Below are 27,604 nucleotides of genomic sequence, written 5' to 3' on the forward strand. Positions count from 1 at the left end.
TTGGGTTTACTATACAATGTGTACCTTCACGTAAACCGTGTTCATGCAGGTTCACCCAAGGGTAAGTACTAGGTCCTATCCTTGATGTTTAGTTCAAACGGAAATAATTCCACTCGCTATCATAAAATAGCTTGGGCACGTCGTTATCTGCAGTATTATTCCGATGTCCCACATACTAGATAACATTGTAGCTCCGATCACTACAAGTTATACTGTATTTATTTATTGTTATAATTATCAAAACAACAATCTCATTACTCGCTCTTATTGACTCGGTACCAGTTTTCCAAGTATAAGTTGTTGTTTTTTTTTTTTTGTTATTGTTCGTGATCATCGGACCAATACGGGATGTTTTAAATTTTCGGTGATTACTTCGATACGTCCTTAATACTGCGCAGTCATTCGTGTATTCATTTATGGCTTGCGTATTCATACAAAAATTATCGCCGTCCCTTGCATTTAAGCGTGTTTACCGTGGTTGGTTATTGCGGTGGAATTATTTATTGAACATTAAACGAGAATAAACTCGTTTGACAACAAATACTCTTAAACGAGGAAAAATGTGCAATGCTCCAAGCAGGAATCTTGCATTTTGAATGTCATTATTTGTTTCTCCCTAGAGTTGAAATGCGTAGCAGTACTTAATAATCAATGTTAAATCTAACATACAACACGATTACACAATCTAATATTGATCTACGTGACGATAACCCTTCGCGTATTGCTAACACAGAGTAAGTTCGCTCTCCAAACGCAGGCGACTATCATCTGTTTCTTCTCATCTTGCAAGAGTGTAGGCGGTCTACCTCGGGTTGAGATTTCCACACCGGAGTCGACAGGAACCGTTTAACTAAGACTCTTTTGTGCGTCCGTGTGTGTAGATGACACAAAAGAAAGCGGAATACTTCATTGGCAAAGAAGGCTTACAACAGTAGATTATGTAGGAAATATAATTCTGAATGATACATCATATAGCATCATCTTATTGCTAGTTAACCCGGGGTTTGCCACAAACTTTACCTAGGTCTCATTAAAAGAATCGTAAATGAGTTCTCGGTTCATTAAGTTTGTTTTAGTGAGCTTGTATGGCACCCAAATATCGTCCATTATTGTGCACCTAGTTTTTCTTAAATTGTTCAAAACTGGGTTGTGGCTAATTCCCAATTCTTCTGCTATATCGTAACTAGTGATATGATCTGCTGATTAATAAAGCGTCAATTTTATCCGTAACAGGATGATCAGATCAAGGTGCATCTTTGACAGTAAAAATTCCCGGAATTAAAACGCTTAAGCCAACTTTGTGGTTCTCTTACTGCTTTTGTGAATGATTCGAATTTCTTTATTAGATTCACTCATTTTGGCAAAAAAAAAGAAAAAGAGCTGGAAACAAAATTTTAATAATTTAATTGTTTTTTTGTTAATGGAACCTTTTTAATGTCATCAAAACCAACGAGAAACAAATAGTACAACCTGAGATTTTGTTACAAGTTTACACATACTATTATGCGATACTATTATTATGCGAAAAGTTTTTCCCCGACTTATTAGTCAAATTAAAGTGCTTACTGCTCGAGAAAGTGATACAGGTGCATACGAATATAGCATGTATTTCAAAGTTATTAGAACACTTAATATCGAAATTTGGTTACAGTGTTCTTTTGCATTGATTGGCCAAATTAGATCGTGAATTGGAAAAATACTATTCACGAGTAATAAGAGTAGATTTGTGTGCATTATTATTATGTCATTGTTTTCTGTGTGTTACAAAAAAATATATCATCATATTTTTTTTATAATACACATCTAAAACATTTTACAAATTGGAAATAACACGAGAAGAATATGCTTACACTGCGATGTATATGCTTTTACAATATGACGTCAAAAAAAAATATAAATCAAAATTTGTAACGAAATTCAAAAGAATTGTTAAAAAACGTTTAAGTGGTAAAGGTTACTATAACATAAATGTCTTTCTTAGCACCACAGATTGGGAATGGAGCGACCGGCCTCAGGCTATTTATTAATTATTACATTTTATTGTAATCAAATTTTATTAAGAAACAGAAGCCTGCTGAGTTTTTTGCGCCAGTTTTTCTCAGGTCTGGGGCATATATTGTTTAATGGATGTGGGATTTTGACGTTCAATATGTGATTAAAAATGCTACTTTGAATAAATATATTTGAATTTGTCAAATGAAAAAACAAATATGGTTCTTCACCGTAGCTACGAAATATTATTTCTGGGGGTATTTCTGTTTCGCCACGGCAGCCGACCAATCACGGCGTGCCAGCGCATTCGACGTTTGTATAAAAGAACGTTGTTAGGCTTAAGGTCTCATTTAATTCATTCGTTCCAAAGTTTGGCGAGTCAATAGTCCTGAATATGCTTCGTGTAGAGGCGAAACATTTGTCGAATTCGTTTCAGCAGGGTTTCACATCACCAACTAACACGGTCTTCGAGTTCGATAGTTCAGCGACAAGGCGTAATCAGTCAAGTAGTGTAGTAGTGCTGGCGGGGGAGGTTGCATCCTGCATGTATTAACCAGAGGGAGGCTCGTTTGCACAGGATGTCGGCTAGATTATGGGTACCACAACGGGTGCCTATTTCTGCCGTGAAGCAGTAATGTGTAAGCATTATTGTGTTTCGGTGTGAAGGGTACCGTAGCTAGTGAAATTACTGGACAAATGACACTTAACATTTTATGTACGTTAAGGTGACGAGCGCAATTGTACCGCCGCTCAGAATTTTTGGGTTTTTTCAAGAATCCTGAGCGGCATTGCATTGTAATGGGCAGGGCGCATCAATTACCATCAGCTGAAAGTATTGTTCGTCTCGTCCCTTAAGAGTGTAGTCTAACAAAATTGAGCGGAATTAACACTAAAGTTATTGATTCATAATATTTAAATAATTATGGATTTCCGCAAAATAACGCCTCGTTTTAATTTGACAGTGTGTGAGTTTTGATAACATTGCTTCCGATTCCAAGGCAGTTTGAGAGCACTCACACTTGTTCTAAGCTTTTCCGCGCATGATATTTCCTGTTTCTTTACCAAAGTATTTCAAAACAACATGGTCTTCGGTATATCTTGTACATATTGTGTACGAAGTTATGGAACGAATTTCATTTTTATAAGTGAACGACATTAGTCCGGTTATGATTAACGTAAATGTCAATAAAGTGATAAGTAGTTCATTGTTTTAATTTCAATAAGTACTTAAACACAGAGTGTCTGCTCGCGAGATGTGAGCGAGGGTTTACGATGTCATTGTCAACTCGCGAGGTACTTTCCCATTAAGCACGTGATGATCAATATTTGTTGCTCACAAACAGTTGGAAACCAATTCGAAATTCGAATATCGAAGTTCATTCAGACGGTGCGATTGGAAAATTGGCCAAGATGGCGGAATTTGTAGGAAACAAAAATTTGTAATAATTTATTATTTGTCATTATTGATATAAAGAAACGAGAGCTCCCTTGTACGTTGTAATTGGACTAAAATGCATATTTTTTTTAATGGTTATGATGTTAATGAAGCTAATTAGCTTCGAAGAAGCTGGGCATCATATATAGAGAACAGTAATGCTTGAAGCCGGTCAACGTGCTGAGTATTTCTGTCATCTCTGGTCTGGCGCACTCCACTATCAGCTCGTACCATTTGACCACGTGCAACGCAGAGCAGCTCGAATTGTTTGTGGACCCAGTGCTCTGTGAAGTGCTGATCACTTGGCGTTGCGTAAAGACATCGCTCCATTGTGTGTCTTCTACCGCATTTATCACGGGGAGTGACACGTCACAAATTAGGATATTCCCCACCATCTGGATCTCCACAGTGGGGTTTTCAAGGAACTTTCTTCCACGTGCAACCAAGCTGCGGAATATAATTAAATTAAGCGTCTTTTATTAATAATCTGTTGAACTTAGTGGTGAAAGGTGATAAAAGGAAAGATTAAAGCTATTTTTTTTTATCAAATCAATATTCCTTGAGAGTTGTTTTTGATGTGAGATAATTCAATAACCACGCTTTTAAATAATCTGATCCAATCATAGAAATAAACAATACTCGAAGTATTATTTATTTACGCTGTTTAAAAAAATACCAGACGGTCATAGTCCCTGGCAGGCTAGTCGTTAAATATAGTTCTAACATTAACAGCGGATCCATTGTGTAATTTTTTTTTTATTTGGAGAAAACTCGAGATGGTGTATGTTAATGTAGCGTGATGGTTGTCTAACATTGGCGTGGTTGTTGACAGTGGTGGCCTGTCCAACTTCCTGTACTACGTGGCGCTGCCGCCACCTCCAGATCACGCCGGCGTCGCACCCGCGCTCCCGGAACCCGACGCGAACGCACGGGATGCCTCGCCCGACGCCGACGCGGCCACCCGCCTCCAGAAACATCTCAGCTCATTCTGCATGGACGAGCCTAGGAAGGTAATACACACCCTCTCCTCACCCCCGCCAAACATTTATTCATTGTCCAATTAGCATGGCTGTGCCACTTACACTAATACGACGAAACACAAAAACGAAAAATTACAAACAAAAAAGGAATATTAAAGAAAAATTAAATTAATTATTCAATTTATGACATAACGAAGGATTAACAGTGTAATATATATTTGTGTACAGAATCGCGGGAGTTGAATGCAGATTTCAGGAATGCGATAGTGCTGTGACCTAACCATAATAAGTGATGACCATAATCATTAGTGTTTCGATAAACTTGAACAATTCCTTAAGAACATTTTAACTCAATAATTAAATCTTAAATTTTTGTACTACCTTTCTTCAATACTCATGTCTAAAACATGTTTCACCAGATATCGTATTTGGCGATGAATTTTTTTTTGGTACGGAATCTAATGGACTCGGACCAGTCATTATAAAAATTAATAAATAACACGGGATCGCATCTTCATTATTAACGTGATATCACAGTAAGTGACGACTGCGGCACATCACTACACTAGGCGCGTGAGGCGAGGCGTGCGGAAAGCGGGGGGACTGCATTCAACTAGCGCGCTTAGTGTAGGTATAGTGGATAACCGAATACGAAGCCTGTTAGGATACTTATGTGCGACGAGGCATGGGTATCTGGTGACTAGGGAACCAGACGAGCAAGCAGGTCGCGGCTGGAGGCGTGTTACAGCGTATGCATGTGTGTGTGTGTGTCAGGTGCTGCTCCGGATCTACGGTCAGGTGCACGGTGAGCGCGCCATGGACGCCATCGTGACCGAGTCCGTCATCTTCACGCTGCTGTCGGAGCGTCGGCTGGGACCCAAGCTGCACGGCGTGTTCTCAGGCGGCCGCATTGAGCAGTACATTCCGGTGAGCTCCATGTCATTCACTGTTATCATAACTGAACTTCAGCCGAAAAAAAGAAAACAGGTCGCTAATCGAATGTAACTCGGATAGGCAGCGTTTCGGGATTCCGTAAAATCTTCTCGTCCCAAATATCACAGTGTCCCAAGACGAAGGTCTTTAACTAGTCTGTCGTCGCTAGCTATAGACCATATGAGACAGCTCACGGGCGCTCAGAGTGCAATAGATACAGTCATGGTCGAAGTTTGCCTGCGAGGTCGAATCATAGCCTGGATGATTTCGAATTATGATAACTTGCTACTTACTAATTCTAGTAGACATCATTCCAGACACAATAGACCAAAAAGCAAATGTTATAACGAGCGCTTTACGAGAAACTCCTTGACGTGGCTTTGGCTGTCCGCCAGCCACTTTGTGGAATCAATTTCCGGCTGCTGTTTTCTCGGACCAATTATACGACTCATAGATCTTTAAGCTTAGAGCATACTCCCATCTTACAGGCTGACAACGTTGTGGAATCAATCACCGGCTGCTGTTTTCTCGGACCAATTATACGACTTAGAGGCCCCCTTAAAGGCCGACAACGCACCTCGGTTTTGCGGATGTCCATGGGTGGTTGTTTCAGCACTTCCCACGTTACACTCTCGCCCTTTTGCCCCTTGTTATATATATATAAAAAAAGTGATAAATTTTATACCACCTTATTAAGCATAATGAAGGTACACCGAGAATGTTTATCGGCGCCCTTTTGTTGACGAGAAATGTATTGTAATTCAACTTTAATAATTATTTAACTTATTAAATAAAATAAATAACCTGTAGTGTGCATTGGAGGAATCTCCATACGTATGTATGTAGAATCTTTCTCCACTGGGTACTGTCTTGTCCTGTAAAATTTCTACAATATAGTATATTTCTCCAATATCTCTATTTGATGGAAAAATTGAATTTACACTACCATTTTATTTAATCCATATTAAGATCGCCATTTTCTGACGCCAGTCATTGTGCAAGCACCATTACTTGTTTATTATACGGTTTAAAGAGTATAGGAGCTAGTGAGAAATTGGGATTTTTAAGACTTAAAAACATGCCCCAGGGTAACGAGTTCCATAGCGATGCCGCCCAGTATTCTTGAGTTCCAAGAAACGGCAACGGGCTATAATGGACCGGGCGTAGCTAGTTACTAGCCATGAGGTGAACCTATTCCTCGTCTTATTATATTACAAGCATCTGCTTCATGGAGGACTCACAGCACTGTCTGTCAATGTTCCAGGCTCGCTCGCTACTGACCAAGGAGCTCTCGGAGCCGGCGCTGTCGATGAAGATCGCGGAGAAGATGGCGGCCATCCACAACATGGAGGTGCCGTTGTCCAAGGAGCCCAACTGGCTGTGGAAGACGATGGCCAAGTGGCTGCGGACCGTCAAGGAGGAGAGACTGGCCGAGGGGGCCAAGGGAAAGGTTGACTACCTTCTTTATATACATCAACGTTTCAACAACAGCAAGGGAACTGCATGCTTGTCTGTTGATAACTGATATACAATTATTATTATTTATTTATTAAAATACAATGTAACATTACAGAGTTTCACCAGTAGGAGGCTCCTTTGCACAGGATGCCGGCTAGATTATGTATACCACAACGGCGCCTATTTCTGACGTGAAGCAGTAATGTGTAAACATTACTATGTTTCGGTCTGAGAGCGCCGTAGCTAGTGAAATTACTGGGCAAATGAGACTTAACATTTTATGTCTCAAGGTGACGAGCGTAATTGTAGTGCCGCTCTGAATTTGTGGGTTTTTCAAGAATCCTGAGCGGCACTGCATTGTAATGGGCAGGGCGTATCAATTACCATCAGCTGAACGTCCTGCTCGTCTCGTCCCTTATTTTCATAAAAAAATCCACAACGTTACAAAGACAAACCTACTGGACAAGAAAGAAAAAAAAATAACTTAAAACTAAGTTATTGTATAGAGCTTGCTCAAATCTTTTCTTACATACTTTGGCCAAACATCAAATCGAGCTGGCAAATAAATTACACTATGATGTAATTACCTGTGTTTCGACTTTATAAGTAGGACTTATATTGTAATATTTGTGCCATCTCTCTGATCGTATGTTCACTGTATCAGAATGAGGATGAAGACCGCATCATAGCGCGGCTGCGTGCCGTGGACTGGGACGCCGAGATAGAATTCGTGAAGAAGCTGTGTGGCAACGTGCACTCTCCCGTCGTGTTCTGTCACAACGATATGCAGGAAGGTGGGTCCTTTCACATTGCTCCTGCGGCGATATCATGCGTTATAGTAGTTAGTATAGTTATAGTAGCGCTACATGCACTGTGCACTTCAATACCTCTTCCAAAGTATTTATTTAGATACCTTGCAAAGCTGTATATTTAAATTCGGAACTTATTTTGTGAAAAGCTTTATTTGTTTCGATTAATGCGTCTTAAGGCCTCGTCGTCATGTCGTGAAGGATATCGGCTCGAAGGACCACTGCTTGATGCTCAGCTCAAAGATCTTGAGCGTTACACAAAACATTTTGTTGTTTTTTATTAATATTGTAATTCATTACGATGACCGCGATCATCCATGTCTAATATTTGTAATCTACAGCTTAAGTAAATCGCTGTTTTCACACAAATTGTACTGTTAGTGTTACTAATAATATTTATGTGCACCTAGATAAAATAAAGTTATAGAAATGACTTCATTGAATAGCCAGGTTTCCCCCAGTTTTCGAGGACTCCTTCCCCTAAGACCATAATATTGTTTTATCTTATAGGTTTAATAAAGTCTGATCTGAAAGTTATAGAAATAAGTTTTGTAGGTATCACTATATATAAGACCTAAATTGTTAATTGCTTCTGTAATTAGGTAGTAAGCTCTTATTTAATAGTAAATAAAGAAAATTGAATTTTTTTTAAATTACTTCATATTGTGAAGGTTCTATATGTTTGGCCTAAATAGTCCATCACTGTTTTAACAGATTGTTCTATCTCTCCTTTATTTATGTTCGCCTGGTACCAACCAATAAATAAACAAAATATATTGCATCATATAATAATCGTAAGGAATAACTTATATAAGGATATTTTATAACAGGCAACATACTCCTGCTGGAAGACGAGGCCCCCTCGGGCGAGGAGGAGATGTCCCTGGCGCAGTACTCCCGCAGCCTGGAGGAACACTCGTCGGACAGCGTGTCGTCGCACCACAGCGACTTGGGCGAGCCCCGCCTCGTGCTCATCGACTTCGAGTACTGCGCCTACAACCACCGCGGCTTCGACATCGCCAACCACTTCCAGGAGTGGTGTTATGACTACACCAACCCGCACCACCCCTTCTACCACGAGCGCCAGGAGGATGCGCCCACCCTCGAGCAGCAGGTATTACCTCGTCCGCCGCAAGTCGTGCGCTTTATCAGGTCGTAGCTTAATCTTCTGGAAGGCCGGCAAATATTGCAAGTTCCAACTAAGCGCCCGTCACTCTAGAACACCACGTCGATCCAATCCTTTGGGCTATTATGGTTACGCGTCTAATCCCTTTAGACTTGCAGATTTTCCGATTCACGTGTTTGTAGCAATTTTTAATCCTCCTCCCTCAATTTATACGTCGGAAAGTTTGTTATTTTATACTTTAAGTGTGTCTGGTGACAATTCTAGAAATTGTACGCTCGAAACAAAAATAACTCAAGTGATTCACCCTTCTCATTGGTGCCTCACGTGATCAATGGATTGTCCCTAAGCGATTGAAACCTGCAGCCAGTCTGGCACCACAGCCGCATCCTTTGCCCTTCCGCAGACCTTGAGTAAGCAGATTTGACGTCTTATCTCGTATGTTAACTCTACGAACACACTACTATCGAAGTACCTTTGCTGGAAATACTGTGCGGAAAAATGCAAATGTAACTGTGTCTCCAAATTTTTTATTTTTATTGCTCCAACCTGAAGCCTGTGAACGCTGGAATGCCCCAAGGCTATGTGCTATCTCATACACTGTTTCTTCTGCATATCAATGATATGTTCGACACCTCCAACATACATTGCTATGGAGACGAAAGCATTGGTGATTGTGTCTTCAATCGAGTCCTCTCTTGAAAGGGTCGCGGAATGGGGTAAATTGAACCTTGTCTACTTTAACCCCCAGAAGATTAGTTTGCGCGTTTACCACTAAAAAAACCCCATTTGTACATACTGAATATATGGTCTCCAATTCAGCGGTCACCTGGAGGGCAAAGCCAAATTGTCTTCGAAGACGCTGTGCGTCATAAAGAGAGATCGGCAATACTTCAAGCCAGCCAACATTCTGGCGCTCTACAAAGCGCAGGGCCGGCCACATATGGAGTATTACTGTCATCTATGGCCTGGCTCACCTTAGTATCAGCTCGATCCATTTGATTCCTGCCACCGTATTCCACCTTCGACACGCCACAAATGGGATATCATCCCCACCATCCGGATGTGTGGCGGTCCTCCACAGTGCAGTTTTCAAGGAACACCGTTTCCAGGACGATATACATGGTGCCTTTAAAAAAAGCACGTACACATTCCTTAAAGGCCGGCAACGCTCCTGTGATTCCAATGGTATTGCAAGAGAACGTGGGCGGCGGTGATTCCTTAACGCCAGGTGACCCGTACGCTCGTGTTTTCACTAACTGTTCACGCTTTGTCTTTTCAATCAATATCTGTTACAGTAACAATCGATTCGCTTTCCTTTTCTATCTTGCTGTATCTCCGTTCTTATCTCTCGCACGCTTTGTTTGTCTATAGTCTAGATTACGTATTTCACTATCTGATTTTTTCTTTCTATTTTGACCCAATGGTGAATTATATAATTTCCTTTTTTTTAATTGTCTTTAATAGATTATAGTATTAGGTATATAGTTACAATAAACTTGTCCCATCACTCGGGGAAGTGACCCGACACATAGTAATGTGCGCCACTACGCAGCTTGTGTGAGTTCTGCTTCGTTATAGATCGCGTGACGCCGCGCGGCCGCGGGACTCTCGCGCCGGCTCGCGTGACACGCCCGCACCGCACCGCACGGGACGCGGCGTGACGCGAGCGTTACTAAGTACACCGGATTGATGACCTTAGGGTGGACACTAACGGCACAATACCAGTAATAGAACAGTACCGACTAAGTAACTCAGCGGTCTCATTGAAATTTATACCGCCAGAGCGCTAGGGTTGGTAAATACAAAAAGATTGACGATGCGGATGGCGCGGCGCAGATAATTTTTTGTTTATTTATTGATTCAGAAACAGAGAGTCTTACAAAGGAATTACTTAATTTAATAACAGATGCCAGACCTATAGTTTCCTTAATTAAAAAGTTTAATAGCGAACTTAAATTATAATTATACCTCCTCCTCGCGTTGTTTTCCTCATTACTGAGGGTCGTGACTCCCCCGCTGCATCAGTTTCTCCCGTACGATTCCCCTCCATCTGCTGCGATCCTTAGCCTTATGAAGGGCATCATGGAAGATGATGCTTAGAGCAGATCGTATTTGGTCCGACCATCTCGTGGGACGGCGTCCTCTGGGACGCCTGCCATCTACCTTGCCTGTCACCATCAGCTGTTCCAGATTATGACCCTTCTTACGAGCAATATGTCCAAAGAATTCCAGCATCCTACGAAGGCATATTGTGGAAAGTCTAGTTTTGACGTTAAGTGCTCTTAGAATAGACACTTATATACATACAATTATAATGATACAGACATATAAAAATACTTTAAGAGATCATACAAATCCTATGAGAATTTAAATAAAATTATTTTAATTTGTTTTTTAAATTTAACTCGGACAGCGACCAGTTGCAGCGGCGCACGCCTTGGCACTCAAAAATTTTTTTTTTTTTTATTATTTAAAGACTTAAAAAAGTGAACACAATTTACACCATAATTAATTGACGAAAGCATTAGACTAAAACTTAAGACAATCACCATAAGGCTGGTGATGGAACTGGAAGTCCAATTAGACCGAAGCCTTACCAAAATCGAAGTACGATGTTTCGGTTGGCGGAACGTACAATTTCCTATTACGAAATTTCGGATCCGAAGATCGATACGATGTTCGCGATTAGACATTTTGTCTTTCGTTTACTTTATTCGCAAATTCACTTGACATTTACTTTTTCATTGTTTAACATTATTATGATCGTAACTACAACTTCACTTTTTATGGTTATGTCTATGGTTTCGAAACGAAATCCATCCGCACTATTCAGATACGAAGTACTTTGGTAATAGGATTTAATTCGAAGTTCGTCGTTCTTTCGTTTCGGACCGAAACTTCGGCTTTCGATTTTGGTAATAGACCTCCTGTGCTAGGGCTTTCCAAATATCCTCGGCCAAATTGTAAAAAAAAAAAATTAAAGTTTTAATCTTGAATTTTAATTTTATGAATTATGTACCTAACTAAATTTAATTATTATTAGTTTTCTTTGGATTTTCATATATAAAAACTTAAAAATATATGAAAGTAAAGTTAAATTAAAATGAAAGTATGAAGTTAAAGTGCTGTTCTATTACTGTATCGTGCTAACGGGCAATCAATGTACAAACAATATATCGCTCACTTCTGGGATTAATTATACAAAATAAATTTGTAACCAAAATTTATGAACTCGGGACTCGAACCTGCGACCTCTCGGGTTCCGTCCGATCGCTCTTACCAAGTTAGCCAACAGTTCGAGTGACGCGTGGTTCGTAAATCTTGGTATGCCTTGTTCAACTCACTGGTTGGGGCTCCATCTACTGGATCTACTTTACAGTTGATAACCTGCTCAACCCCAATAATATGCAATTGTTGGGGTAGGGAACTTGACTTGAGATGTCGCTCTTTAAAATCTAAACTATTTGTTTTTTTTTAAGTGATATGCCTCAATTCTGGATTAGCTATACAAATTGAATTTGTAACCAAAATTCATGGATGGTGCAGGACTCGAACCCGCGACCTCTCGGGTTCCGTTCAAGCACACTTACCAAGTTAGCCAACAGTTTGAGTGACACTTCAAAAAATATATGCCAATTACAATAATATTAAGTCATTTTTTTATTTGTGAATAGTTTTTTGGCCGCATGCCTTATCGAATGGCTCCTCATTCTCAGAGCGATCACTAAGTCAGTGTGTACCAACAGGAAATCTTCCTGAAGGAGTACGTCAAGCACTTCTCGGGTGGCGCTGAGGGTCCCCGCGACGCCGGCATCGATGAGGTGAACCACCTGCTGATGGAGGTGGAGACGTTCGCGCTGCCCGTCAACATGTTCTGGACGCTGTGGAGCGTCGTGAACGCGTCCAAGAGTCAGATCCCCTTCGGTTACTGGGTGAGTACTGTGAAACACAGGCATGTCTGCACCAGTCCTTTGCACTGGATGCCGGCTAGGTTATGGGTACCACAACGGCGCCTATTTCTACCGTGAAGCAGTAATGTGTAAACAGTACTGTGTTTCAGTCCGAAGGGCGCCGTAGCTAGTGAAATTACTGGGCAAATGAGACTTAACATCTTATGTTCCAAGGTGACGAGCGCAATTGTTGTCGCTCAGAATTTTTGGGTTTTTCAAGAATCCTGAGCGGCACTACATTGTAATGGGCAGGGCGTATCAATTTCCATCAGCTGAACGTCATGCTCGTCTCGTCCCTTTTTTCATAAAAAAATGTCTTAATGTCAACAATCAACATATGACATCAGCGCTTTATTGATTTACCACTTGACTCGTCTCTTTAAATTAAAAGTATGACATCAGCGCTTTATTGACTTAACAAATGACTCGTCTCTTTAAATAAAATGTATGACAATCAGCACTTTATTGACTTAACAAATGACTCGTCTCTTTAAATAAAAAGTATGACATCAGCGCATTATTGACTTAACAAATTAATCGTCTCTCTAAATAAAAAGTATGACATCAGCGCTTTATTGACTTAACAAATGACTCGTCTCTCTAAATAAAAAGTATGACATCAGCGCTTTATTGACTTAACAAATGACTCGTCTCTCTAAATAAAAAGTATGACATCAGCGCTTTACTGACTTAACAAATGACACGTCTCTTTAAATAATAAGATGACATCAGCCCTTTATTGACTTACCACTGACTTGTCTCTCTAAATAAAAAAGATGACATCAGCCCTTTATTGATTTACCACTGATTCGTCCCATTAAAAATAAATAGACATCAGCGCTTTATTGACTTACCAGTGGTCCCTTCAAATAAAATATGACATCAGCGCTTTATTGACTCACCAGTGGTCCCTTCAAATAAAATATGACATCAGCGCTTTATTGAATCACCAGTGGTCCCTTCAAATAAAATATGACATCAGCGCTTTATTGACTCACCAGTGGTCCCTTCAAATAACATATGACATCAGCGCTTTATTGACTCACCAGTGGTCCCTTCAAATAAAATATGACATCAGCGCTTTATTGACTCACCAGTGGTCCCTTCAAATAAAATATGACATCAGCGCTTTATTGACTCACCAGTGGTCCCTTCAAAAAAAATATGACATCAGCGCTTTATTGACCCACCAGTGGTCCCTTCAAATAAAATATGACATCAGCGCTTTATTGGCTCACCAGTGGTCTCTTCAAATAAAATATGACATCAGCGCTTTATTGACTCACCAGTGGTCCCTTCAAATAAAATATGACATCAGCGCTTTATTGACTCACCAGTGGTCCCTTCAAATAAAATATGACATCAGCGCTTTATTGACTCACCAGTGGTCCCTTCAAATAAAATATGACATCAGCGCTTTATTGGCTCACCAGTGGTCTCTTCAAATAAAATATGACATCAGCGCTTTATTGACTCACCAGTGGTCCCTTCAAATAAAATATGACATCAGCGCTTTATTGACTCACCAGTGGTCCCTTCAAATAAAATATGACATCAGCGCTTTATTGACTCACCAGTGGTCCCTTCAAATAAAATATGACATCAGCGCTTTATTGACTCACCAGTGGTCCCTTCAAATAAAATATGACATCAGCGCTTTATTGACTCACCAGTGGTCCCTTTAAATAAAATATGACATCAGCGCTTTATTGACTCACCAGTGGTCCCTTCAAATAAAATATGACATCAGCGCTTTATTGACTCACCAGTGGTCCCTTCAAATAAAATATGACATCAGCGCTTTATTGACTCACCAGTGGTCCCTTCAAATAAAATATGACATCAGCGCTTTATTGACTCACCAGTGGTCCCTTCACATAAAATATGACATCAGCGCTTTGTTGACTCACCAGTGGTCCCTTCAAATAAAATATGACATCAGCGCTTTATTGACTTACCAGTGGTCCCTTCAAATAATCGTGCATTACTTTTGGTAAAATACAACATCACATGTCATAGATCTGGTATTTCATTGGCCGTATCTCAAAAACTGAGAAAATTTTCGGAAATGTAAACGCTGAATAAATAAAGCGAGACATATTAAGAAGTGGTATCAGTAGATGTTTTTTTATAGACATATATAAGAGGGGGCAAACCGACAAGAAGCTCACGGGATGGGGAGAGATGAGGCAACCGCCCATGGACATCCGCCACAACAGGTGTCAAGAAATGCGTTGCCGGCCTTTAAGGTGGGAGTATGCTTTTTTCTTGAAGGTCCCTAAGTCGTATTTGTTCGGCAAAACCGCAGCTGGTTATTGATTCCACAAAGTGGCTGTGTGAGGTGAGAAATTTCTTGCAAAACGTGCTGTTGTGAAATGCCAGACGTCAATGTGATGCGAGTGGTATTTTGCATTTTGACGTAATGTCCGGTGGTGGAATTCGGCCGCTGGAATCAACCCGAACAGCTCCTCTGAGCACTCCCCGTGATAAATGCGGTAGAAAATGCAGAGAGAACCCACATCTCTACGCAACGCCAAAGAATCAAGCCGATCGGAGATGACTTGAGCGTCGATGATTCGAGTCGCTATTCCTTGTATGCGGTCTAATGGAAGAAGCACCCACCCAGAGATGAGAACAGCATTCCATGTGAGGGCGAAATTGCGCAAAGTTGCAGGCGGTAGCTTTTAGTGAACTTCTGTCTTGCATTACTCAGTTTACTGATTAATGCGAGACAGAAGTTAAGTTGTTGGTTGAAGAAGTTAAGTTACTTGGTTTACCAAGCTTTTTAGAGGCTAGTTTGGCCTTCTTCCAAGTAACCACGGAACTGAACGTCCCTCGATATATCGACGCCAAGTATGCCAATACAGGCTGTGGCAGTTAGAGAAGTGTTCTCGAATGTGGAATACTTGTTCTTCTGATTCAAAATATAAGTTTGGTTGTGATTTAAATTGACAGCCAGTTAGCAGGAAATTTATTTTAGAGCTAAATTAGCTGCCCGTAAATACTTCGTTCCTTCGAGAAGTTCCTAAAGATCTAAACGTACATAGGGACAGACAGCGGAAAGCGACTTTATACGTTTTATACTATGTAGTGATATCGGGCCGGATGCAATAAAAAGTTTATAATAGCAAATATTTATTTGGATAAAAAATTATTTGAGTGTATGTTGCAGGAATATGCACTGGCTCGATTGGAGACTTACTACAGGCTGAAGCTGGAGATCGTGAAGAAGGACAAGTCAGGGTTGCCGCAGAAGAGGAAGATATGTGAAGTGGACATCTGAGCGGCGCCGCGCGCGCTCGATACGGACTCCGGCGCCGCAGTGTAGTGCCGCCATGTTGGATGACGTCACCAGTGTGTAGTGTGTGAGGCGCCACGTGCGCGGGTGGCGGCCATGTTGGATGACGTATAGTATGTGAGTTACTTGTGATAAATAGTTTAGCAGGAGTGTGTGTATGTTTCGGTAGTGAATTGTATATATATATATATTATATAATGTATGAACTGTATGTTTAGAACGGTATTGGATTACAATGGAGTGAATGTAACTCAAGGCGGCAGCATTCCGCGGTGATCACTTGCAGGTGACAGCGCGCGTATTCCGCGGTGTATATATTGTGTAATTACTTGTAACGATTGTGATATAGCTTTTATTGTGAGCGTTACACTCGACGACACGACCCCGATATGACCGTCGGTGTTAGAGCCGTAGGGAGAATGGAACCGCTTACATTCCTATTCGTATTGTAACTCAAACGTGGGCTTTGATTAAGTACTTACTATTGAGAGACATCATTAAACTTTGTCATTTAGTTGACTGAATCCATTGTATTTTCGAAAAACATCGGTCCACGTCCGACATTGTTGTCGTGCGTCGTCTCGTTGACGGTTTGTTTAACTCGCACAAACGTCACTCCTATTGTTTGTAATTCGCTTAACTGGCAAATATAAGTTAAATTGATAAAATATCTTCCTCCGCGATCACAATAATAATAATTTTAATAAAACATATACCCATCTCATTATGATGCATTCTGACGGTTTGGCGTAATTGAATATCAAACATACTATAAATAATAGTCTAGAGATTGTATCTAATAGAATATTGCCCGACTCAATCAACAGATGGCGCTATACGTTTGACACCACACGACAAAGTTGTTGTCAATGAGTGTCAATGTAAATAACTTACTGACTTTAAATGTAATACTTTTAAGAGGATCAGATACGTTGGAAATGATGCAAATAAAAATAGGGTGAATAAAGCAATAGGAAAAAAGACAACTAGTATTTGTGACTCGATACACTAATGTTACTAGCTGATAAAACCTACCCCAATCAGGACGTATTCCAGTGTAAAGGTACGGACAGACGTGCTCAAAAAAAGCGTGCTTTTAAGTATGCTCAAAGTTAGCATGCTCATGCAACTGTTCACATTTGCCAGCAATAAGCATGCTTGCTTAAGCATACTCATAAAGAAGCATGCTCAAAGCAGACATACCGGACAGACGTGCTGCTATTTGGCACCAGGCTCTTGGACAAAATGGATGTACAAAGATATAGTGACAGTGATATCCATACAGAACTCAATAAAATAATTATAGTCGCCCGCCGCGGATCGAGATCAAATCGATAATAGCATGCTAATAAGCAAACCTGTTCAGACGCGCTCGGAGCACGTCCCCTTCTACCCGCGCCTCAGGTAGCATGCTCAAAAATCAAACGTCGATTGATTTTTAAGCACGCTCTAAATAAGAATGCTCATTACAGTACACACGTGCTACTAATGAGCACATGCTCAATATAAGCATGCTTTCGTGCTAGTAATGAGCACATGCTCAATATAAGCATGCTTTCGTGCTAGTAATGAGCACATGCTCAATATAAGCATGCTTTCGTGCTAGTAATGAGCACATGCTCAATATAAGCATGCTTTCGGGCTAGTAATGAGCACATGCTCAATATAAGCATGCTTTCGGGCTAGTAATGAGCACATGCTCAATATAAGCATGCTTTCGGGCTAGTAATGAGCACATGCTCAATATAAGCATGCTTTCGTGCTAGTAATGAGCACATGCTCAATATAAGCATGCTTTCGTGCTAGTAATGAGCACATGCTCAATATAAGCATGCTTTCGGGCTAGTAATGAGCACATGCTCAATATAAGCATGCTTTCGGGCTAGTAATGAGCACATGCTCAATATAAGCATGCTTTCGTGCTAGTAATGAGCACGTCTGTCCGTACCTTCACGGTGCGCGTGCTCACTATATTACTGATTGTTCTAATGTATAAACAATATTATAATATATGATATTTATTTATCACCATTTTGTACATAAATAAATGCCTGTATAGTGTTTATTTTATATTGCCGGAATCAAAGGAGATATTTGGCTTGTTTTAATTATTGCAATTCAACAAAATGATTTATGTTTTCTTTAGTGTTAATTCCGCCAATATTTGTTTCTCTTGCCAGATTTTGACGAGACACGTCCTGAGGATGCCTCGTGTAGAGGCGAAACACGTGTCGATTTGTTTAAAAACAAATATTGGCGGAATTAACACTAAAGAAAACTTAATCATTTGTATAATTATGGATTTTCGCAAAGTAACGCCTGCTTCAATATTTTTTTTTATTGTAATTCAGGTTGTAATGTTATTGTTCATTGACAGTCGCTATCAAATCGGCAATTATATTATTTTTAAATTAAATAAATTTTATTAATGAGTTAGTAGATTGTTATAATCATTGTGTTAATGATGCTGGTTGTATCCAAGATACTGATTAGAGTGACGTCTGTTCTGTTACTATCTTATATACCTATACTATTATATTATTAAGGAATTGTTTCGAAATATTAAAAAGTTATGTAGAGTTGTAAAAGAATATATTGATTTCGTGCGGAAATGGAAGCGATACAATTTGTTGACTTAATGTGATCGGGTCTGGTGATAGTAATGTATCTGTGACGTCAGCAGGCAGTCCTCAGCTCACGAACGGTACAGAACAGTTTGTACTTTAGAAGTGTCGGGCATTATAAGGCTCGAGATCTATATAGCGTACTTAGAATTGGCTTAGTAAAGACTTACACGATTTTTTTAATTTATGCCCAATGCAAAGGTCCCACGCCCGGCCAAGTTTTACGCGAGTAATTTGATACGACATAAACACCTTTCATAAAAGCCGGCAATGCTCCTGTGATTTCTCTGGTGTTAAAAGGCATTTATTTTCTCAAAATTTATTCCTTTAGAATTCTTTTTGATGTCGTTTCTAATTTTTTTGCGCTTTTTTCAATAAAAATATACAATATTGTACAGTCATTTCTATCGCTTTAAAATAATCACAATCTTGTCCCAGGCTGTCCGATCATTTAGATATTCAGCAGTGGAGTAATAGGATTTAGTTGCTAGAGACGTGTGATCAGCGGTGGACGGCGGTGATCCCTTAACACCGGGTGACCCGTACGCTCGTTTGTCCTCCTTTTCCATAAAAAAAAGTCTGAGCCAAGTACGCTCTCTAAATATCAGCCTACGATGACCAGATGGACATGTTCTATAAAATGTGATGGATATAGAGATTTTAATTATTAGATTATGCTGTATTTATGACTGTAAACTATTTAGGACATCCTACTTTAATTCATAGAAAGATAATATTTAGTATTTTATTGTCTAGCTACAACATTATATTTAAAAAAAAGTCTATCTTTAAGTGTATGGCTTTGATCATACAAATAATTGTTGGTGATAAAAGTATTAAACCGAAATGGGTTACTTTGGACCTCCAACAGTTGGTTTTATTATTGCTAAGAAATTAAACTTACTTATTGGCACATATAACATAATAGTAGTCATTTCAAAGAAAAATGGAAAATACGCTTAAAATTGTCAGATTACTCATATAAGATTGTCTTGACCTCAGTGACCTGTACAAACACTGGACTGATTTAATTTGACTCCCTCCATTTTGACCCGCTGACAGCAAATGTGAGTGTACAGACTAAAGTTCACGTTTCATGCGGCGTCTCAATGTGTAATCCGTTATCAAGTGTTTAGTTGTCTCCAAAGGAATGTAATTACTACGTTATAAGAGGCGGGATTGCCTAAGTAAGTAATATGGCATTAAGCATAATCCGGCTATTTGAACGAAGCGAACAGTTGCTTAAGATGTAGTGTATTCCGGCTATCTCCGTTTTTTACAAGACTATAGCCGTCATCTGTCAATCTATCGCTTCTTTCTTAGAGAGTTTCGCTAGGTTGGTTCTCTCTTGTCGGACCTACCTGTGAGTTTAGTATATTGTAATGTTGTAAAGAACATTTACTGTTACATATTTTTTTTTACAATCGACATGAATACCTTAAATTCTATTAAAACGTTTACCTTGAACATATTGCATATTTACAATTAAATGTCAAAATAGTTTCACTGTACCCTCATTGTGGCGCCTCAGTTCCGACACAAGACGCAGCTCTCACGCTATCTCACGTGTAAGCGGGACGCGAGTCTAACGTGCGCGTTATAACGATCAGTGATTTAAGAGCACTGCTCCAAAAAGACTGCCATTTTTTTCACTGGCTGAACATTTCTATGAAATGCGAATGGTCTCATTTGGTAATATTTCACAAACATTTTTATGTTCAATCTTTATTGGGAGGGTAAATTGTGATCTGTTGATAAACATTTTTGGATTGTAATATAACCCTATGACTACGCCTTTACTTAAAAGTTTAACTATAAATGTTAATAAATTATATTGGGTTGTGTAACTTAATTTATTTAATGTTTCGATACTATCACTTCGAGTGTTGTAATGTTAAAAACTGTTAGTGTTAACTTCGTCAGCTCTTACACTATGTACGAATTGCAAAGAGCTTATCTATTGTATGTATTCGCGCAGGCGAAAAATTGTTCGATGACCTAAAGTAGTATGTTGCGTCGATAGAAAACTATATCTATCGCTCCGTTAGAAATTATTGTGCGGACTAGGCTGGGAAATGGTAATTTACTAAATATGTTAAATTGACATTTGAGACGACAACTTCAGTGACTGCGGATAAGTAGTATTGTATTTGCTCGAGCGATCAGTGTCACCGTTCACTGTCTCCTCGACTCATTAGGGCTGTCACGCACAGCGAATCTTACTTGTGCGTGTTTTCCAGCAACGCCACGTTATATGAAAATGTGTAAAGGCCAAAGAGACAAGATAAAAATTGTAAACAAACGGACCGTTACTAAGTTATGTTGTCATAAATACGGCTGATTCGACGAATCATCTTTGTCTAATACCTCTGTATTAGACAGCGATCAGAACAGGTAATCCATAATTGTATATAATTTATTTAAATACATTCTTTATCTCGTCTATACACATTCAAAAATAAAATCACTACCACGAAGAAAATACTTATCTCATATGATTGTTTATTGTTCGCCAATTACTAGTTCCCGTTAGTCATCTAGTCCTGAATATCTTCTATAGTATGTAGACGTTTTCTGTCGCCGCCACATCATACATCGGGTCATTGACCGATATTTCGCGTGCGCTAGCTGCTGTGTTTGTGATATTTGAGATGCGACGGCGTGGTAAAGAATATGTCAAGCAGATGTTGCTTCAGGAACGATGCGATTCGTAAACATGTGTAGCCCTGGGATGGATCTTAAGCGGTATCATGTAATGTGCCGCACAAAGCGTACGGAGAGGGGAGGAGCGGGTCAAGGTATTTCACATCGTTATATTTTGCCTTTGCTTTCAGTTCTGTTTAGGTACTGTCGCAAAATGGACGAGATTGAACCACCTTTGTTTAATGTGGTTACATTTGTAAATAAATAAATATCTAATCATAAACCTCTGTGACTCACGCTGTGTCATATGATCATGTTATAACTGTTACCACTCAATCATATCTCAATCTCTCGCACGAGCTCTCTTCATCTTAAGTCGGAGTCTGTGATATCCATAATCTTTGTATTTAAGCTGAAGGATGGCTCACTTCACTGTGATTTAATTGTTTCTTCTGGGAGAAACTTTTAATTGAGGTTTCGTGATGACAATAATTGATAGTGAGCACAATAAATGTCTTATCTTATGTTGTACTTGTCATTTTTGTGACGTAAACTTATTATTTTTGTTTTATTTATTTAGAGCAATCGTAACAAGACCATCAGCTCTAACCGAAATTCAATAACAGAAGAATATTTAAATCATTTTTCAATATACTCGATTATAATAATGGGCGGAAAAATTCTTGTAAGTTAGACCTCCATATCTGTCACTGCAACATAATTCTATTTCACTGTGACCAGATCATTAATGGCCGTTCGCAATATACTATCTACAGATAGAGATAAATTACTATGTTCTACTGTCAGTAATAAGCTGTCAATAATCTGAAACTGTCCCAATATAGCCGATAAGTAATTCTTATCGCCTTATTTCCATACAAACTTCTATCGCTGGTAATCTGTATGTCATCCCATTGACAGACAGCGTGTACGGATAAGCTGAGTTACCGTCGATAAGTTTATTGGGACAGAAAAGTCAACGATAGTTACGATTTTTATCTCAAGTAAGAGATAGACTGAATATTGGGAACGGCCGTAAGTGTCTTTATTGTACGTGATTGAGGGTCAACTAATGTATTTTTAATATAAAAAAGAAACATTACAGTATATATGATCCGCGTATGCGTATCAATCGCTCACCGCTAAGACCCATTCTGCGGCTTATACAACATATTGGCTCTTTTCTACTATAATAAATAATAATGAACATCATAACCACAATCACATGTCACCGCAGCATCTCGCGACATGACTCAATAATCGCCCTTTTATTATTTGTAACTAATAGTTGATAATTTGATAAATAAATAATTTTAAAACATTCTTGACGTTTTTCTTAATATAAATGACTAAAACCTTGTTTTAATAAATTGGTTGATTTTTCATAAGAGTATATTTAATGAGTCTGAGAGTTTATTACCGGCTGTTTTCAATAACATATCTCTAATTACGAATACATGGCTGTCATCATTTAATGACAAGATCTTATTTATCCATAGTTATGTCCAGTATAGTTACAGTCCAATGCTTTATGTCAATAGGTTATTGAAATGTAAGTAAGTGTAAAAGGATAAATAAACTAAGGATAGATAGGTTATTGAAAACGGCCGTAAGTAAATAAACTGAAGATCCTCATGTGTTTTGAACATTGAAACACAATCAAAAATTTTAACATTTTAATTAGTCTAACAATATTATATCAAGTAGTAGCTATATATGTTTTACTTGTCTAAAATGGCTATGGTGGTCCCTCACAAACACTGATGAAGGGCCACCGAACTATCCGAAACTAGTCAGTACCAACTCCGAAAATGTCAGTAAAGTTTATAATGTCTCACAAGACTTAATTATTTAGTAATAATTTATTAGGTATATATGTTTTTAAATTTGTACAATTATCAATAATATGCAAATATTATTATATTTTCTTTAGCAAAAAGCCTGGCTAACATTATATTTAGTAAATGTTTTATCTCTTTGATGAATTACTCACTTTGAGCGACCGAATATGTTGTTCACTGACCACAATAACCTCACTGGTAACATCACAGTGATATTTCCTCATGTGCACTTCCAACAATGCCTTCCGAACACTGGAGTAGCTACAGTGCTGGCACTTGTATGGTTTGTCTCCTGTGTGAAACGCCTCATGTGCCAACACACTCTCATTCCTAGAGGCTGTATAGTCACAGAATCTACATTTCAAACCATTACCCATATGAGTTGTAGAGACATGGTTCTCAAAATCATACTTTTGTCTACAAGAATATGAGCATAGACTACACTGATATGTGTTGTGTACTTTCTGATGACGCACAAACTGACATTTATATATCGATGTGAAAGGACACTCTGGGCATGACAGGGTATGGTCTGACTTGGATCTCTTATTGTGTAATGCTATTTGTTCTTTAGTCTTTGTTGCAAAATCACAGTTACTGCATTTGAAAGGGCGGTGTTGGTTGCCAGTGTGATGTCTTAGGAAGTGCCTCTGGATGACTGCTTTGAATTTAGATGTGAAATGACAAGCTGAGCACATGAACGGCTTGTCAATATCTACTGATTCCCGCACTACAGTTTGATTTTCATCAGTCAATGAACATTCTCCATTGTCTTTAGGGTCAGAGTTTGACAGAGATGCCAAGTTCTGAACAAGTTCTAAACCTGGAGAGGACTCCAATTTGCATTCCTCATTATCTATCTGAACATCAACCTCAACCATTTCTTTATAGTTATATATATCTTTCAAATGTATTGTTTTATGTTTTTTTATTTCACACTTGAAATGGCTTTCAAAAGGGCAGTGTCTACATTTCAACATTGTCTCCTGTTGACTTCTCTGCTTGTGGATGTTCAGCCTCCAGTTGACAATGGTGGAGAAATCACAGTATGGACAGTGAAAAGCATTCTCGGACACTATCTTATGTTTCTGAGCGAGGTGCCTGGCAATGTGTCCCCTGTGCTGTGTGACAAAAGGACATTGATCACATTGAAAGCTACCCTTGACATCATGTACTTCAGTATGCTTCTCGTAGTTATGTTTGTATGCAGTCTCGTAGTCACACTGTTCACATTTATAAGGTTTGTCCTTTTCATGTTTCCTCTTGTGTGAGCGGATATTACTCTTATAATAAGTTGTATAGTTGCACTCTTCCACATTACATTTGTACAGCAAAGGTGATTTCTGTGACAAAGTTTCCAACTTCTCATGCATTTCTTTCATGTGCACATTGTATGATGTTTGATGTTTGGTCCTATAGTTACATTCAGAGCACTCATATACATTCTTGTCTTGATGGGTGTGCAAGTGCTCGTCCATACTGTTTATATCTGCAGTGGTGAAGTCACATTCATCACAGCTGAACACTTTCATTGGTGCTTTCTTCTTTCTTTTCTTCCTGACTTGTTTACTACAATATAATTTAAAGTAGAGGTTAATTTTAATTAACATTCTTAGCTATAAGATAGTAAGGAAATATAAGATCAGATCTATCATTTAAGTAAATATTCATTAATTCATTTGCCTGCCTGCAATATTCTTGAAGCAATATGACTTTGAGCTTACATACTCAAATGGAATATGAATTCAGCACGACCTCTATAGTCCAAAACCCATAACCCAAACTGCTCTATAATCTTAATGCCCTACTCACTTAAATACATACCTTGATTGGGCTGACAAAGACATTCCTGTGCCAGAAAAATGCGTTTATGTAAGTTGTGAGACAAAGGTTTTTATTAATCATTAAATACCTTCCGACAAACTAAAATATTGGATTTATTTAAATAATTTTATAAATTTTATGTTTATAGGTATGTATATAATTTCACAATACAATTTTTATGAAATAAAACAAATATGTTTTATTTCATAAAAATATCCTGTAAATTCTCAGTGTACCATAATCCGAACGCTCCAGGAATCCGTGCGGTAAATTTTCGAATTAAAGAGGTCCTGCTCTTTTTGTATATTCTTACTTCAACAGCCAAAGTACGTTTCGCTTGAGACATTAAGGGTGTACAGAGATTTGAAAAAAAAAAACATATACCTATTTATAAACGAAAAGTTTGGCAAGCAAATTAATGATAATTTGAATTGTACTTTGTAGTGGTAAATAGCTAAGATTAATAAAATACCTTGCATCAAACATATTTTCTTCACATCCACTAGTATCTTTTTCAATTAACCAAACGTTTTCGAACTGAAAATTATCTGAATTTTCAGACATTTTTGTCAAGAAGTCGAATAATACATTCCCTTTAGAGATTACTTTAATAACATATTACTTAAAAAACACATTTATAATATATATGAAATTGTAAATAAAAATAAAAAACAAATTGCCTCTTTAAAAAAAGTTGCTTTTTGCCGCAGAGTCACAGACACTGTGCACTTGTGCAGGATATGTAGAGAGTACAGACTAGTGACTACAGACTACGGTAGGGGACTATTACTATAAGATTAGAAGAATTATCAATGATTCCTCCGAGGTCACAGGACATATTAGATTGTACAGACTTACCTTCTTTTTCTGTTCCGTAGAAAAGACCTATAAGAAGCGAGAGAGTAGGTGCATACATAGACTTAGAATATACCAGCGTATAGACGACCTCACAGCTTGGTAATGCGTGACGACATTTGATTTGTCAATGCGCGCGTTAGAAAGTGGCCTAAATCCTTAGAATATTAACGCTGCAGAAGAAGCGTCGGTAACATCTTAACAAATAGAAAGGACTATTGATCTTGCTCTATCGCGTAACCCATTTATTTGTTTGGCCAAATGTCAACTTTGGGACAAATGATCAAAGATCTGTCATGACAGATGACATATCATCGAGCTTGCAAATAGTATTTTAGTGATTTTATTGTTTTGAAACATATTTGTTTTGAGATACGGATGACTTTCAACTTATCAAAGTTAAGGCTTTGGTTGGGTGTTGTGTGTCTGGTTGCCAAGGCCGTAGTGAATGTAAAATCCAGGAGTTAGCTTCCACACGCAAGTATTGCTTTACCCTTTTTAATTATTAATTAATTTCTAAGTCTTTATTCACTCAAAGTGCATAGGTATGTAAACTTTCTTATTATTGATGAAATACTGGCTGGTTGTAAAAAAAAATCGATTATGTTTTGTTTTTTTCATAAAATTAAATGAAAGGGTATTTGTTTGAATTTAAGTGCGTTTTTATTGCTACGATTAGTCTTGATTTTATAATTTTACCAACCATTTAAATAAAGTTAGCGACAAAATTGAATTGTTAGATATTCTTTACGTCATGGAGCGACGTTATTTGACGGCAAATGAAATGCAAAGAGCTGTAGGGATGTTGCAAGCGGGAAGTAATCAATCTCAGGTATCTCGGCATTTTGACATTCATAGAAGTGTTATTTGTCGTCTTTGGCAGCGCTACAATAATACAATGAAACCCGTTGGATAGCATTCAGGCCATAAAAGGAGTACAACCACTCTAAAAGGTGGCAAGACCGGTACATACAACTGACTGCAAGACGCCAGCCGATGTTAACCGCTCGAGAGAGAAGTTTGAGGCTATAAAATTCAAGTGGTGTTGATGTAAGTCCCCAAACTGTGCGAAATCGACTGCATGAGTACGGCCTACGAGCTCGACGCCATTAGGTGCCCACCAATACGTCACGGGAATCCCGCTCGTCGAAATGAATGGTGTAGAGAACGCAGAACATGGACCCAGGAACAATGGGATAAAATTATGTTTTCCGATGAGTCGCGATTCGGGTTTAGAAGGGTGCGAGTGTACCGTCCGCCCGGAAACACTGAAAGCCTAGGGCGCAATAATTGTATATACGCCGCAGCTCGTAAAGCTTAAGGAACAAAGTTATGCACTTGACGCGTTATCCACGTGCGACAGTACACTACGGGCAGCGTTTATGCAAAAATTTTCGAGCGCCATTCGAGAGTGTCTCCAAGAACAGGTATACGGCGAGGTGGTGTCGCCTGGCTGCCGGGGTCTCCTAACCTCACGCCGCTCTACTTTTAACCATTAGGAACAAGTGAAAGAATACGCGTTTCAAAAAAGTTGTGACACTGAGGAGGAAATTAGAACCCGGATCATAACAGTATTCGATACGACTAACACGACGGTATTACAACTATCGTGAAATGTTGCACTAAATGTATCGGAGTCAATTGCGGTCACGTCGAGCAGAACCTAAGGTTGAGAGACTCTGAGCAAGTGGATATAATAATGAAGTAAGTATTTAATAACACAAAACTTTCGTGATTTGTGGCCCCCGCCCGCAATCCGCGCGTTTTTCGCAGGTAGCATGAATGAAATGGGTGTGTGGGCGGGAAATATGAAAATGGCTGCAGGCAGAGGTGTCC

At 38.9% G+C, this 27,604-nt stretch overlaps 2 protein-coding genes across 4 annotated transcripts in view; one reads left to right on the top strand and one right to left on the bottom strand.

Annotated features, from left to right (window-relative positions):
• LOC126980152 (choline/ethanolamine kinase) overlaps window positions 1-22,569 on the top strand; it is a 45,027-nt gene extending 22,458 nt beyond the window's left edge. For both annotated transcript variants that reach the window (XM_050829741.1, XM_050829740.1), the window contains exons 3-9: window positions 4,260-4,437; window positions 5,182-5,334; window positions 6,605-6,790; window positions 7,463-7,592; window positions 8,438-8,721; window positions 12,480-12,665; window positions 15,856-22,569. In XM_050829741.1, the coding sequence (XP_050685698.1) occupies window positions 4,260-4,437; window positions 5,182-5,334; window positions 6,605-6,790; window positions 7,463-7,592; window positions 8,438-8,721; window positions 12,480-12,665; window positions 15,856-15,966 (1,228 nt within the window). In that variant the 3' untranslated portion in view covers window positions 15,967-22,569. The remainder of the gene's footprint in view (window positions 1-4,259; window positions 4,438-5,181; window positions 5,335-6,604; window positions 6,791-7,462; window positions 7,593-8,437; window positions 8,722-12,479; window positions 12,666-15,855) is intronic.
• Window positions 22,570-22,910: 341 nt separating this feature from the next.
• Window positions 22,911-25,612, bottom strand: LOC126980149 (zinc finger protein 845-like). Of its 2 annotated transcripts, none has more exons than XM_050829731.1 (2): window positions 25,386-25,612; window positions 22,911-24,658 (listed from the first exon to the last, which is right to left on the bottom strand). In XM_050829731.1, exons 1-2 carry the CDS (start codon window positions 25,475-25,477, stop codon window positions 23,218-23,220), a joined length of 1,533 nt encoding a protein of 510 aa, XP_050685688.1. In that variant the 5' UTR covers window positions 25,478-25,612; the 3' UTR covers window positions 22,911-23,217. The 2 variants fall into 2 exon arrangements, with proteins under 2 accessions (XP_050685688.1, XP_050685689.1); XM_050829732.1 differs by lacking the exon at window positions 25,386-25,612 and adding an exon at window positions 24,914-25,268.
• Between the last annotated feature and the right edge of the window lie 1,992 nt (window positions 25,613-27,604).

The sequence above is a fragment of the Leptidea sinapis genome, chromosome 5, assembly GCF_905404315.1.
Source record: "Leptidea sinapis chromosome 5, ilLepSina1.1, whole genome shotgun sequence".
NCBI lineage: Eukaryota > Metazoa > Arthropoda > Insecta > Lepidoptera > Pieridae > Leptidea > Leptidea sinapis.

Excerpts from the sequence above, each read along its gene's own strand:
- LOC126980149 (XM_050829731.1), bottom strand. The coding sequence starts at position 25,477 with ATGTCTGAAAATTCAGATAATTTTCAGTTCGAAAACGTTTGGTTAATT. Across the intron at positions 24,659-25,385 it reads GAAAATATGTTTGATGCAAG|TAAACAAGTCAGGAAGAAAA; the intron begins GTATTTTATTAA and ends ATTATATTGTAG.